The sequence below is a fragment of the Onychostoma macrolepis genome, chromosome 24 (assembly GCF_012432095.1).
Source record: "Onychostoma macrolepis isolate SWU-2019 chromosome 24, ASM1243209v1, whole genome shotgun sequence".
In the NCBI taxonomy this organism is placed as follows: domain Eukaryota; kingdom Metazoa; phylum Chordata; class Actinopteri; order Cypriniformes; family Cyprinidae; genus Onychostoma; species Onychostoma macrolepis.
In genome coordinates, this window is record NC_081178.1 from 21,932,973 (window position 1) to 21,948,259 (window position 15,287).

Consider the following 15,287-nt stretch of genomic DNA (forward strand, 5'->3'; position numbering starts at 1 on the left):
ATTCAAAAGGGAACATCTGGTGTAGCAGACTTCAAATGGTAACCTCCGGACACCACAGAAACACAACTACACCAATAGTGGGATGATGGATTCACTGAGTTTATTCCTTGAACAAAGTAGTGAGGCAAAATTATTATACACGGACATCCGAAGGCCTACTCTCACATCCCTCTGCTTCTCCGTTCGCACACGTTATGCGTCTGAGCGCGAACGCTTAAAGGAGAAGTGATATATTTTCCTTCAGTGTCCCACTTTAATTATGTTCTTAGCCCTTCCCAGAAGATGACTTAGTACAGTGTCTGCTTTCTCCGCTTCAGGGCAGCTACTTTTCTGCAAGTACAGTTCCATAACGTCTATCCACTCTTGGACATTGTATTTGTCACTTTCATCTCCTCTGAACATGGGTGGCTCTTTGATATCTGACCTCACTATGAAGCTGACTTTAGAAGAATCAAGCAAGGGCTCTGACTTGGTTAACCCTGATGTAGTTGTGGGTGACGGGCTGGCAACAATTTGACTAGCTAATATGCGGCTGGCTATGGACTCACCAATCTGATTACCCAGCTCCCCTATTAACTCTCGTAACTGCTGTGTGACATTGTTATTGTCGGAAGGAGTCGAGCAAGCTGGCTGTGCTAACTCAGGATGGGGGCTCACCTCTGGTACCGACAAAGTACTTGGGAACAAAAGCTTTGGTATAGCTCCTGTACTCTCCCCACTCTGTATATGCCTCTACCCTCCCAGCTAGTGGGGTGAATAAATCTGATGTATCTTGACCCCTTCCAGCCATTTTGTATGGTACAATAACTTAAATTTTGAATAAAACAACTCAAACTAAGGGATATGTAAATATGGAAAATACACAGATGTACAAATCCCAAATGACAATGTAGAATTCGACGAGAGGGAAAAGGCAGTCCTCAGAAGTATGCAAGTCCAAATGTCCAAATATTTAAAATATGCATGAATGTAAAATGTGTGTCACAGTCTATAGTTTATGTGGAACTTCACTGCCGAAGAATATGAGTTTGTGTTTGTGCAAATGTCCGAGTAAAATCACTTGAATATCTGCTGCGTAGATCGTCGTCAGACGGTACAGCACCAAGATGTCACAGCTTGACCCCGGCGATCGGCTGCGGCTGACCAATGGATCCGGGTCACGGCACCAGTTAGATGTAGCAGACTTCAAATGGTAACCTCCGGACACCACAGAAACACAATACAATCCCCATACAATCAGTAAGAATCCAACTACTAACATGGCCAAGACCAAAGAGCTGTCCAAAGACACTAGAGACAAAATTGTACACCTCCACAAGGCTGGAAAGGGCTACGGGGAAATTGCCAAGCAGCTTGGTGAAAAAAGGTCCACTGTTGGAGCAATCATTAGAAAATGGAAGAAGCTAAACATGACTGTCAATCTCCCTCGGACTGGGGCTCCATGCAAGATCTCACCTCGTGGGGTCTCAATGATCCTAAGAAAGGTGAGAAATCAGCCCAGAACTACACGGGAGGAGCTGGTCAATGACCTGAAAAGAGCTGGGACCACCGTTTCCAAGGTTACTGTTGGTAATACACTAAGACGTCATGGTTTGAAATCATGCATGGCACGGAAGGTTCCCCTGCTTAAACCAGCACATGTCCAGGCCCGACTTAAGTTTGCCAATGACCATTTGGATGACCAGAGGAGTCATGGGAGAAAGTCATGTGGTCAGATGAGACCAAAATAGAACTTTTGGTCATAATTCCACTAAACGTGTTTGGAGGAAGAAGAATGATGAGTACCATCCCAAGAACACCATCCCTACTGTGAAGCATGGGGTGGTAGCATCATGCTTTGGGGTGTTTTCTGCACATGGGACAGGGCGACTGCACTGTATTAAGGAGAGGATGACCGGGGCCATGTATTGCGAGATTTTGGGGAACAACCTCCTTCCCTCAGTTAGAGCATTGAAGATGGGTCGAGGCTGGGTCTTCCAACATGACAATGACCGAAGCACACAGCCAGGATAACCAAGGAGTGGCTCTGTAAGAAGCATATCAAGGTTCTGGCGTGGCCTAGCCAGTCTCCAGACCTAAACCCAATAGAGAATCTTTGGAGGAGCTCAAACTCCGTGTTTTTCAGCGACAGGCCAGAAACCTGACTGATCTAGAGAAGATCTGTGTGGAGGAGTGGGCCAAAATCCCTCCTGCAGTGTGTGCAAACCTGGTGAAAAACTACAGGAAACGTTTGACCTCTGTAATTGCAAACAAAGGCTACTGTACCAAATATTAACATTGATTTTCTCAGGTGTTCAAATACTTATTTGCAGCTGTATCATACAAATAAATAGTTAAAAAATCATACATTGTGATTTCTGGATTTTTTTTTTTAGATTATGTCTCTCACAGTGGACATGCACCTACAATGACAATTTCAGACCCCTCCATGATTTCTAAGTGGGAGAACTTGCAAAATAGCAGGGTGTTCAAATACTTATTTTCCTCACTGTATGTAACATTTCTCCTTACATATCTGAATTAATTAGTCTTTTTATATATGTCTCAATCCATCGGCTACACTGGCATTACAAGTGTAACCATGGATCCCTGCAAACAGGGGTGGATCTAGAAAATAATTTTTAGGGTGGCAAAGGGGTGGCATGGGGTCTATGAGGGGTGGCAACACCAAAGCAAGCCCCCATGCATAGTTTTTGGGGATTTATTGTCTGACGTGCACAGTTGTGTTCACAAATATTGCCTTACCATTAAGTAATCAAATATACTGTTTAAAATAAAAAAAATAAATAACATTTCGATATCCATCATGGCACCAAGTCAATACACTATATATATATATATATATATATATATATATATATATATATATATATAAAATAAAAAAACTTCAAGAGGTTTTAATGTTTCTGAGCTTGTATCATTAAAGAAAACATTCTGTTGTTACCAGAGGTGGGAATGTCTGTAAATCACCCAGAACACTATCAATAGTCTATCAACACCCCAGCAACTGCATAGCAAAAGTCTAGCAACCATCCAGAAGATCCTAGCAACCAACTAGCAACACTTTAGCAAACATCCAGAACATCTAACTGACCAAACTATTTATGTTTCTTAAACAAGACTTTAAGACAAGTCAGCATAAAATTGTCTTTCAAACTTTTTAATCTAGTTATTACAGGTATTCTTAAATGCTTACACACAATTCAAATACACAGATGACTTTCCTGCCCAGTGAACTCTCATGAGATCAATAACACTTAACAAAAAGCTCTTATTAGGATTCAGGAATTATTTTTGCAGCTCAATGTCTATTACAGTTGTGACGGGGTGGAAGAATCACGCGACAAGGAGAGCTCAAATAAATACCCCGGAGGGTGGATTTATTCACAAACAAGGTGAGAGGGTAGAGTGAGAGGTGATTGGCTGGCGTGTCGTGGTGCTCTTTGTAAATTCTCCCTTGGTGCGGCGGGTGCGTCGTGTGGCTCTCGTCAGAGCGGAATCGGTCACTCGCTGGTTTCTGGGAGAGAGAAAAGAGACAGCACATTAGTCCTTGGCCAGAGCGAACTCTGTCCGTCTCGCAATAATGTGAATAATGTGTCACGCACACGCAAAAATGAGTTGGGAAAGCCATTTGAATTCTAGTAATAACGAAAGAATTGCAATGCTCGGGTAAACCGCTATACTATACAGCTGCTGCCGCTATAGAGTTAGAACCGGTGAATGCGGTTTACAGAAAGAATGATGTGCACCAAATGAGTCGCTGTAAAAACTGAATACTTCAGTGGTTGCGGACGAAGTAGCTCAAATCGAGAGCCAACGCAATGACATGTGAAATAAAATGTCCTCATGTATTAAAGTGCATATTGCAGGTTAAATTTTTTTTTCCAATTATGAAATTATATGAACCATATTAAACCATATGAAAAGTTAATGCAGGATTTTTAATGTTTTACAAGACATGAGGGCTCAAATTTAGTAGACAAAGTCACAGTTTCCGTGACTGTTCTGAAAAATCGCCTTTTTTTTAACATCGCGTCATATTACGTCACGAGAGGGAGTCCTGTCCCGCGCTCTGCGTTGGCGCGGTGCAGAGTAGGTTGGTATTCAGTTAGAGCAGTCGTGTTTTCGGTAGTTTTTGTATTTCGATTTATCATCATCATGGTAAATTATTGTGTTTATGGAGGTTGCACAAACTCCAGCCTGTCAGGACATCGAGTCCACAGGTTTCCTAACAAGGAAAAGAACGGTGCTGTCTTCCGGGCCTGGGTGCGTTTTGTGCAGGTGAAGAGACGTGACTTCACTTCTGCATCTGCTTCGAAAAACGCGGTGGTGTGTAGTGTTCACTTTAGATCGGAGGATTATCATCCCGGTGATATGGAGTTCAACATGGGATGCCGAAGCAAGAACCAAGTGAGGCTCAGAGCTGGTGCGGTTCCTTCGGTGCACTCAGCATCTCCATCGGGTCCGCCATCAGCCTGTGGTTCTGCTGCCGGCGGGAAACATGATGGTCATGCATCAGTCAGAGATGCAGCTCGACGAAAACGTGGACTATGCACCGTAAGTCTTTTTTTTCTTTTTAACATTTGCTAACTACCAAATCAGTGAACATAATGATTTCAATAATGAGAAGCAATGTGGTGTGTATAAGTTACAAAGAACCGCAGCTAGCTTGTAATAGCAATATTAAAAATAAAAAACGTGTAAAAACGTTACCATATGAGAAGGAATAAATGGTAACCTCAGTTTGCTAAAATGATAACCATCAAGTCTACAACTTAGTGACTTTGTTTGCACAGCTAATTCGTAATTTATTGTCATGATGTGTAGGCTTTGGAAGAAACTGCAAGTAATGAAGGGGGAGATGCATCTACAGCTGACCCAGAGCAGGATGCTTTCTTTCCACTGGCCCCTCAATCATCTATGCTTCACTTTGGCTCACAGTGTAACCTCAGACCTTCACAACGCTCATCAGGTAGATTAACATTATTCATATCTATCATTAATTGTACATGATGCCACCATCTGTTTACATAATGTACAAGGGCAAATAATTAGTAAAATCTCTATGATCAAGGCAGGTACAACTCCATTTTTAACACATAATTGAATTAACAGATTTAGATTTAGTGACAGAATTGTTGTTTAGTATTGCAGTAGGTTGGACAGGGGTACCCAAGCAGTGACACATGCTGTTGCACAATTATATAAAGGTGAACCTTTTTTTATTGTAGCAGTTCAGGCACAGCCCAAGATGGTCAGAAAGGTTTGAGAAACAAACATCAACTCCACTGCCCAGTCCTGTGCACAGCGATGATGAATCATCCTCTGTTTTCATGGATGAACATGGTGATGTGTCATGGATCCCAGAGGAGGAAATGAGAAGTGACTTATCTGATGAGGAACCACTGCAGGAATCTCTCCCTGACCTCAAGTAAGACTTATTCTTTTAATTTTAGATTATTTGTATGACCAAATTGTGTCAAGTCATTGTGTTTTTCTTATTTTCAGTGCTGCTGACAAGTTCATTGTGTGCCAAAGCCAGCTGATGTCTCTCTTTACAATTTGCCCGGTATGTTGTGAGGAAACCCAAGGACAAATTGAGAAGCAGGAGGGAACTTTTGTAAAAATAAAGCAAGTAAGAGGCTATTTGTGATTTCTGGTAGAAAAATGTTGTACCATAACTTGGATTTTTTTTTTTTATACACTTTGTTGTTTTTATGGTATAGATTAGTCATTTTCTGCCTTTTTTACATACATCTCTTCAGGTCTGTGCAGCATGTGGGTATCAGCGGTTTTGGCAGAACCAGCCAATGCTGCATCGAAATATGCCAGCCTGCAACCTTTTACTGAGTGGGGCCATTCACTTTTCCGGTTGCATGGCTACCCAGACCATCAGGATGTTGAAGCTGTTTGGGCTTCAGAGCATCAGTGTCGGAACCTTCTTCTGCCATCAGCGCTTGTACACAATTCCTACCATTGTGCAGGCATGGCAGAATGAGCAGGCAGGGGTCATTAGAGATTTAAATGAGATGAGGGGTGGGCTGATCCTGTCTGGTGACTGCAGGTAGCACACTTCAGCTTATATCATTAAAATAGAAAAGTCAATATGAATGTATTAGTTTTTGTGCTTAAACATCTCAATTGAACTGTGTTTGACATTTATAGGTCAGATTCTCCTGGCCATTGTGCAAAATATGGCACATATTCATTAATTGAGGACAGAATCAACAAGGTTTTAGATATTCAGAGTGGCTCGATTAAGTGCTGGAAATAGCGGACGACGGGCACAGAATGGTAACAAAACTCTGAGACATTTGCAGTTCTGTAGAAATGAGTCATGTCATTGTCCAGCTCAGTTCCGTTCTCAATAGCATCAGTACATCATTTATAATAATGGAATAGAGTCTGGGAATGTGTCGACACGGCGGCAATGCATTCTGGGAATTTAGGTCACGGGAGCTACAGCGGAGACTGAGTGGTAGTGAATGTAGACTTTTTATATTATTTAATGTTTATATTATTCTACTTAAGATCGCGTTGCAGTGGTTAAGGCTTACTGTATCATCAATTGTCATATCCCTTTGCACGGCTGGTGTGAAAACGTGCTTTCTCCGCGTTATAATGCCGAAAAAGCAGAGGTTTTACCTGCAGACATTGATGATAAAGGCTATGGCAATTGATCATTCCAACGTGATCTAATGAATCATATAAACATTAAATATGTCTACATTCACTACGGAACTCGGATGAAAATTAAACCGAAACTCGTATGGTAAATATCTAAAATAAAATGTGGCTTTATCATCTCTGTAGATTTAATATATTATGGATACAGTGATTTGCATTAAACTGTAAGCCCTCACACCACTAATAGAAGGAAATCATATAGTATTTGCAGCAGCTCGTTAACCCCGACGCTTTTTGCACGGATTAAGTTTGGTTAATTCATTTGATCTCTCGCATCGTTGTTCGGCATCGCTAGTAGGAATCTTCAACTTGGTTCGGTTAAGTCAGTGTATTTATTTGCATAGCATCCACAATACACATCGTTTCAAAGCAGCTTCAAGTTCTGTTACCTCTATAATGGCTTAATTCTTAACACTGAGCAGTTTTACCGGGCAATATAACGATATAACCAACCTGATCTCACAGAATTCCGTGTAATGTTCACGGACTTAATTAACCTCTGAATCTGTGGTGGTATCACGGAATCGCCGAAAATTCCGTGCTGGGCTCACAGAAGGCATCAGCCGTGGTCCATGCACGGATTCACTGGTTCAACACCAGCGCTGCATCGGACCACGTAAAAAGAGTGACTCCGATACAGTTATATTTTCACTGGAGTACCTGACCCCACCCCTACCCTAAACCTACCCAGTTCTGAACAATAATGATGACGATAAATTATCGCGTCGGCATATTGAAAGTGTTGAACCAGTGGATCCGTGTGTGGAGCACGGCTGATGCCTGTCACTGACTTGCATTGGTATCACTTCTGTGAGCCCATCACAGATTTTTTTCTGTGAGCCCATCACGGAATTGTCGGCGATTCCGTGATGTCACCACAGATTCGGAGGTTAATTAAGTCCGTGAACATTACACGGAATTCTGTGAGATCATGTTGATATAACAATGATCCACTGTTTGAGATCTAGCTGTAGTGTTCTCCCCTTACAAAATTAGCCATGGTTTTGCTACTCTAACCATAGTTTATCCATGGTATTTAATAAGATTGTGGTTATACGAATGGTAATACATACACCAAAAGCACGGTCACTACACATTTACTATAGTAAAACCATGGTTAATTGTTGTAAGTGTTTAGCAGTTAGCCTCAGTACCACTGTAGTAAAGGAGACTGAATAATGAATATTTGCAGCCTCTCAGACAAACAACAGAGCGATTTTTTTTTTTTTTTTTATAGAGATTTACATATTAGTCAATTTTATTCTAAGCGTATGTAAGATTTTTTTCAAAAAATATGAATGTAAAACGGTCGGCTTTTTCTGTGGTGATTTGCATTTGTTTACGCTGTGTGCTCCCGAGCGTGACCTAAAACATGGCGGAATCCGACGCGGCGTGACGTAGGTTCCCAAGCTCTATAAACAAAATTGTACTGAATACAGTGTATTTGTTTGTTTATTTGTTTCTAGGAGAGCATCAACCCTTAATTGACATGAGGAACAAATCATTGAAAGGTGTTCAGTGTACAGTGTACCCCTCTTTGCAACAGAGGAAGCATTAGGAAAGAGGAGAAGAGAGAAAGTGAAAAGGCACTCAACAGATGTTGGTGAGACTTTATTTCTGGAAATGCATTAAAGGTCACTCACATTCTAGTTAGCCACAAATGTAAACCTGATTTTAGATTTTAGTCTTTAAATGAGATCCATAACTCCAGCTACTTGTAGGCCTACAGTCCTGTATATTTCACACTAAATTGTGATGCAGCCTGAATCATAATCACACCATGTTCATTTGTTGGCCAGAGGAGAACTGATCCCTAAACGATACTTTCTCCCAAGGTGTTTTTTCTCCATTCTGTCACCTGACAGAGTTTGGGTTCCTTGCCACTGTCGACTTTTGGCGTGCTTATTTGGGGACTAATAATATTCAGCAATATCATTGATCTGACTCCACTGGCACTATTGGATGAGGACTGAACTGAGCTAGATGATGACACCACTGCTATCTAGATGGACTGAAATTATTTTATATTTTATGATTTGTATACAGTTAATCAAAATTAACTGAGTCAGCACTGATTTTAACTGAACAATGACACGTTTTACTGTTTAGAGCTGTTTCACAGCAGATGTGAATTCTGTTTGCATCATTATTTTTCTTTTTATCACTGTAAAGCAGCTTTGAAACAATCTGTATTGTGTAAAGCGCTATATAAATAATGGTGACTTGACTTAAATTGGTTCAAATCATCAAAAAAAAGTGCATGAAACAGGCAACCTGAATAAACACAAAATACAGTTTATTAATGATAACTGTATTTGCCTTTGTTTTATGTTAACTGTCTTAGGAATATCTGACGATATTTAGTGCTGGATATATTCAAAAATAGAATAAATCAGGATTCATTTTTTCACAGCACTGTACACCAGCATTTATGTGCTGTAGTGTGACATTAATGTGTGGAAATGGACATTTTTTTAGTGTGTGATTTGCTATTTTCAGGAAAATGCACTGGTAACAACTAAAAAAAGAAGACCAAAAATATAATTCAACAGAGGATGATGGCTGTGGTGAAACAAGCACTCAAATAATGGTGAGCAGTAATCTACTTTATTTAATTAATCTTTTATTAACTATTATCTTTATAGTGTAGAATACACAATAACTGCTATTGTATTTCAGGAACTAAGACCTGTGGGAGTGCTGGAGAAATCAAGAGTATAAGTCCTCTGTCTCCTCAGCCATGGAAGAGATCTTCAGACATGAAGAGATTGAGGAGTTAAATTAAATCAAAGAGCTAAAAGAAGATTTACAATACTAGTGCCATTTCAGTATGAAAACAGAGAGAGAGCTGAGGGAATGGAAAGGTAATGAAATCTAGTTATAACAGCAATTATTCTCAATGCTTAACATAAGCTCTCAACATTTTTTTTTTTTTGTGGTTTGATTCTCTCTGATGGACTGGAAGGTGTGCATTAAAACAGTGAATGCAGATAATTACAATCAGTTCCATCGCTATTTTAAATCAATGCGCTGCTTGTACTGTAGCACACACATACAGACAGAATGCTAGATCTAAAGACCTGTAACCAAACAAACTAATGAAAATTTACTTAGTTTTACCCTTCCAGTCAAATTGTACTCCACAAACATTCAAGGGTTAGTTCACCCAAAAATTTAAATTCTGCCATTAATTACTTGCGCTCATGTCGTTCCAAACCCGTAATACCTTTGTTCATCTTTAAAACACAAATTAAGATATTTTTGATGAAATCTGAGAACTTTCTGACCCCTCTCTATAGGCAGCAACGCAACTTATAACACATTTAAGTTCCAGAACAGTAGGAAAGACATTGTGAAAGTAATCCATGTGACTCCAGTGGTTTAACCTCAATTTTGTTTTCTGTCACATGAACACAACTCTCATGCGTTGTGATGCTCTCATGAATGCACATTACAGATCAATATTTTTGTAAATAAGTGGTAAAGTAGTTTTTTTCTTTTGGACGCAAACACTCGTGTCGCTTCATAAAATTGAGTTAAAACTACTGGAGTTCATAAATTACTTTAACGATGTCTTTCCTACCATTCTGGAACTTGAATGTGTAAGTTGCATTGCTGTCTATGCAGGGTCAGAAAGCTCTCTGATTTCTTTAAAAATATCTTTGTTTGGGTTCCAAAGAGGAATTACGGGTGTGAAACCACACAAGGGTGACTAATTAATGACAGAATTTTCATTTTTGGGTTAGCCATCTCTTTAAAGGCAGCTTTAACTTTTTAAACTAGCTGTAACAGGTGTGTATTACACAATTTTAATCAACTTCAGTGGAGGCAACCCGTTTCATGTCGGGTGGTTCTTTGCCTCTACCTCATGTATTAAAATCATGTAATGCACACCTAGCCATGGATTAGCACGTATGTGTGAAGAGACTTATAGGTTACACACAGTATTAAATGAAGGGGGCACAATAACTGTGGAACACATATATTCTATATACTGTATTCTAATAATATATTTAAATTATATACTTGTGTATTTGTAAATTGTTTTTTTTTTCTATTATTATTATTTATTATTATTATTTTTTTTTTTTTTTTAAGGTTAGAATTTTGAACGAAAAAAATGATAAAGAGAGCAAATAATTTTGGAGGACTCTGTACAGTATTTAAACATGATTGTGTCTATGCTTTTCCCCAGAAATGCATGTTATTGTGCAAGGCGTAGTTGCATGGACTCTCAGTGGAGGAACAGAAAGCTCTGAGATTTCATTATAAAAGATCTTCATTTGTGTTCTGAAGATGAACAAAAGACTTGCGGGTTTGGAACGATATGAGGGTGAGTAATTGATGACAGAATTTTAATTTTTGGGTGAACCAACCTTTTAACTTCTGTTACCTGGAGTGTTCAAAGACATTATTAATGCAGACCAATATGTCATAAGAAATTAATTGGGAGTAGAATGAATACTTTACACAAACACTTGGTGACATCACAATTCAAGATTTATTTTAAGAATACTAAATATGCCTGTAGTCAAAAGTGTAACTGAAACTTGAGAATTTCTGATAGCTTTTGTTTGTTTGTTTTTCCAGACTACATCCAAAAGAGTGTTTCCACATCTGAGATAAAGGCAGTCATAAGAACCAAGCGGAACGATGAGGATAAGCTCTTCAGAAAATGAAACCTGTCTGAATAATGAGGAAAGAAATGTGCATGATTGCGTGATTTGTAAATAAACACTAAATACATTTAGTGTAACTCTCAGCCTGTTGTTTTAAGTTAAAGAAAAGTGAAATCATTTATTGTTGCATTGCTGTTTGAGACATTCACTGTTGTTTTGTACCTTAATTTATTATATTGCATTTGTGTAAAATGAAACTTGTTATTCTGAATATTCTGGTTGTATTTCAGTGTTACTGTACAGCATTTTATTAGTATTGCACTTTGGTAGTACTGAATTGTACTTCAGTTGTATTATATATTGCAGTACTACTGCAGATTTATTGCAGTATAACTGTAGTAATACTTCAGCTGTATTGCATAATACAGCAGTTCTATTGCAGTTGTTTGTTAGTAATACTACAGCTCTACTGCAGTTGTATTTCAATATTACTTCAGATGTATTGCAGTAAAACGGCAATAATGCAGTTTTTTTGTGTCCAAAAAACTGCATTTTTCTACATGTAACAAAAACTCCAGTATTACTTTAAAAAAAACTGCAGTAATTTTTTTGTAAGGGGTGTGTTCGACATCATGCGGCGCCGCACAGACCTTTCGGCAGCCGGGGGCGGAATTGAAAGCGGAGACGTGAAGTCGGACTCTTTCTGCTCCCGGTAGTGATGCTCTCGCGGTGTTTGGATACTCTTATCACAGATGAAGTGAATAACATGCTATATTTGTCAAATGCACGGATGTTTTAGAAATGTTTTCATGAACAACAGAAACACTTTTTATATACTGCTTAATACAGGGCCATCTGTTCAAGAATAAAGTTCAACATAAACATATACTATTTAAATACCAATAAGCGTTTATCAGTGGGGTTTTTTAATTAAACGTGACTCATATAACATTGTGACTATACAGTTAAAAAAAGCTTTTACTGTTCTAAAAACAGATTTGTGGGCAGTATTTTTTTTGTACAAACATATAGAACTCACAACAAGTACAAAAACAAATAAACATTCATGAGAATACGTAAAGTGAAACAATTCATGCCGGGTAAAATTACAACAATTTAAAGTAACAAAAAAGACCTTCATAGGTCTTTATTGCTTTTTTGTTCTTAATTTTATATGTAGTAGTACCATTTGTTTAATCTTTTTATAAAATGTTCAAAGTTTGGCTTAGCTTTCATTTTTTCACACAATTGTGATATTTTCCTAGTAAAATAATATTTGTGAGCTGTATTGGAATTGAAGATGTTAGAAACACACGTCATTGTTGTCATGTGGTGAATTAGGCCAATCGTGAAACAGCTGTGTCGTCATCAGCGCTCCCGCAGTCGCTCTGGAGAAACTGCGCCAACTGAGGCAGCCGGCTGCTCTCGAAACACTCTCGCGGTACTTTGATGCCACACGTGACAGTGACGTGGCGTCGGCGTCGGTTCAAGTCATTTTCTAACCGGCATGCACTTCTTCAAGTCAGCCGCCGATCGGTTTTCATGGCGCCGCATGAAGTCGAACACACCTATTTTTTCCTGTCCCGTCCCAATCACGTGATTCGTAGCGATTTTGATTCCCGAAAAAATGTCAGCCTCTACTGTCCGCATCCACTGTAGATAGTATATATAATGGGTTCTATATTGTTTTTTATCGAGTTGCGCTGCGCCGCGCTGCGCCGCGCCACTAGCATCCGAGGAAGACAGGGAACCAGCGGGGCAGGGTTTTGCCCGGGGATGAACCCGCAAGAGTGGAAGAATTCCGGAGAGCATCTGTGCTGTGTGTCGATGCACCTTACGAGAGAATAAGACCAGCAAGCAAGGTAAAAATATATGTACGTTTGTCTGTGTGTTTGTGTGAGATTTTTGCACACCAGTTTACCTAACGTTAGTAACATTTACCCCTCAACATGGCGGTAACAAACTTTACTATGGTAAACTGCGCTGTCCTTTTAAACGATTTTTGTCAGCTTATTGAATTAAGAAATTATTTTTAACGAGCAACACTTATCTTATATTAACATTAGCAGTACCGTTTCTATGCATAGGCAAGCTAGGCAGTCGCCTAGGGCGCCACCAGCTGAAGGGGCGCCGATGAGCGCACGTACTGGTACTACATTTTAGCAGGGTTGTGATAAAGAGTGGCACGGTCACCCTGAAATATGACTGCCGCCCCCACTGGATCCCCAACATCAGTGGGCTAGAGTACTGTCAATCTGACCTTGCCTGTATGCCATTGGATCAGAGCGCTCTGAATTGCTGCCTGATTGTTGCATGCTTGCATTTGGAGCGCTCATCAACGCCATTAGATCAATGGGCTCTGTCAGTGCTTTGGCAAGGTAAAAAATAGTAAATAAAGGGCACAAAATCAGCCAATAGGGATTTCACCTAGGGCGTCAAGTTGGCTAGAAACGGCCCTGAACATTAGGTTAACTCATGTAAAATTTTGTTCAGGTGTTAGTAGTTAATGTTGGCCAGTAGCCTATTGAGAAAATAAAATCATATGTTAGCTAGTTAAACAACTTTTATGGCTAGCTGCCTTTTCTAGTTTTAGAATTAGTTTGTTATAGTTTTTAATGTAATTTAAGATTTACTGCTTTTATTTGTATTTGTGTTTTAATGGCAACTGCAATGAAGCATCAAGAAAGACATGAGCATGCCAGCCACCCTGAGACTGATAATTCATGGTAAGAGAACAACTATGTTTTTGAGAGGTTTGTGTATTCTGTATGGGGTTTGCCTTTTAAAAGTGTGTCATTTCTACTTCTTGTTTTTCAGAGAAGACATTTCTGTCACTAACAAAGTGGATGGTGAGCAAAGGTGGTGGCCACATTTTGGAGCAGAACCTGGGTTGGTTTTGCAGATGGCTATCATGCTATGTTATCTTTGGCTGCCTTGTCTTTTTTCCCCATTATGTTTCTGTTGCCTAAAGATTCTTTGTGAGGATAAATCCAGAGGGTACAACATATTGCACTGCAAAACGTCCTAAGACAGGAGAAATGGTGAAGATGCACTGTTCCATCATTGGAAGACTGTATTTTTAAGTGTTATACATGCAATGTTTTAAGCTGGCTGCACATTAGACGATTTTCAAATCTTAACCGATTTTAAAACCATGGGAGACCACAGACATGAAAACAGTTCAACCGATTTTTAGCCTTATAATCCTCTGAACGTGCACACTAGATGATTCGACCAGACCGCGAGACCACACACTTCAAGATTGTAGGAATGATTTCACAGTGACACGTGATCTCACGGAGACTTGCGAGATCAAATGTGACTACAGAAGAAAAACAAATAGAGGACAATTGACATTGTCAGTTGGCTCTCCTGGTGCGCGTTCTGTTTCACAGTGAAAAATAAAGTATACAAAAGAATATGGATGATGTTCTCTGCTTTCACGGCATGTTTGTGGCTGCCAGGTTTCAGCTATAGAAGAAAGCAACATCCGGTGAGTGACGCTTGTTCGCTCTCATTGGCTATCGTGGGTATCACGTCAGAGGCAGCCCGATCAAGAGTCAAGTAAATCAAATACAGTTTGTTACTGTACATCTCAATTACAGTAACTTACTAGCAACAGTGTTGCCATTAAGTTACTGTAAAAACCTTTTGAAATGTCTAACAGTGCACACAATATAATTAACTCAAGCATCAAAAAAAGCAAAACTGAGGTCAGGTCAGAATCTCAGGATGCAATTTTAGACATTTCAAAGGGTTTTTACAGTAACTTACTGGCAAAAAGTTACTATAATTAAGATTTACAGTAGCAAACTGTATTTGATTTATCAGTATACTACTGTAATTCATTCATTTTAATATAGATTTCATTAGATTTTATAATTTGTTATATAGAATTCATTTTATTTTCACTCTACATAGGTACTACTGGCATTCAATTAAAACAGACACAATAATTACAAAATATCAAATTCTTTATTT

General features: G+C 39.2%; 1 protein-coding gene across 4 annotated transcripts; it reads left to right on the forward strand.

The window, feature by feature from the left end:
- Nucleotides 1–3,405: 3,405 nt before the first annotated feature.
- On the forward strand, nt 3,406–11,518 carry LOC131532884 (uncharacterized). Of its 4 annotated transcripts, XR_009268989.1 has the most exons (11): nt 3,406–4,557; nt 4,828–4,972; nt 5,235–5,431; nt 5,509–5,635; nt 5,766–6,064; nt 6,166–6,294; nt 8,154–8,290; nt 9,187–9,277; nt 9,367–9,551; nt 10,883–11,020; nt 11,278–11,518. XR_009268989.1 is itself a non-coding variant. In XM_058764681.1 (7 exons), the coding sequence occupies exons 1-6, from the start codon at nt 4,502–4,504 to the stop codon at nt 6,272–6,274; spliced, it is 936 nt and encodes a 311-aa protein (XP_058620664.1). In that variant the 5' UTR covers nt 3,406–4,501; the 3' UTR covers nt 6,275–6,294; nt 8,154–8,512. The 4 variants fall into 4 exon arrangements, 2 of the variants coding, with proteins under 2 accessions (XP_058620664.1, XP_058620665.1); XR_009268990.1 differs by lacking the exon at nt 6,166–6,294 and having other exon boundaries at nt 5,232–5,431; XM_058764681.1 differs by lacking the exons at nt 9,187–9,277; nt 9,367–9,551; nt 10,883–11,020; nt 11,278–11,518 and having other exon boundaries at nt 5,232–5,431; nt 8,154–8,512.
- The last annotated feature ends 3,769 nt before the right edge of the window (nt 11,519–15,287 follow it).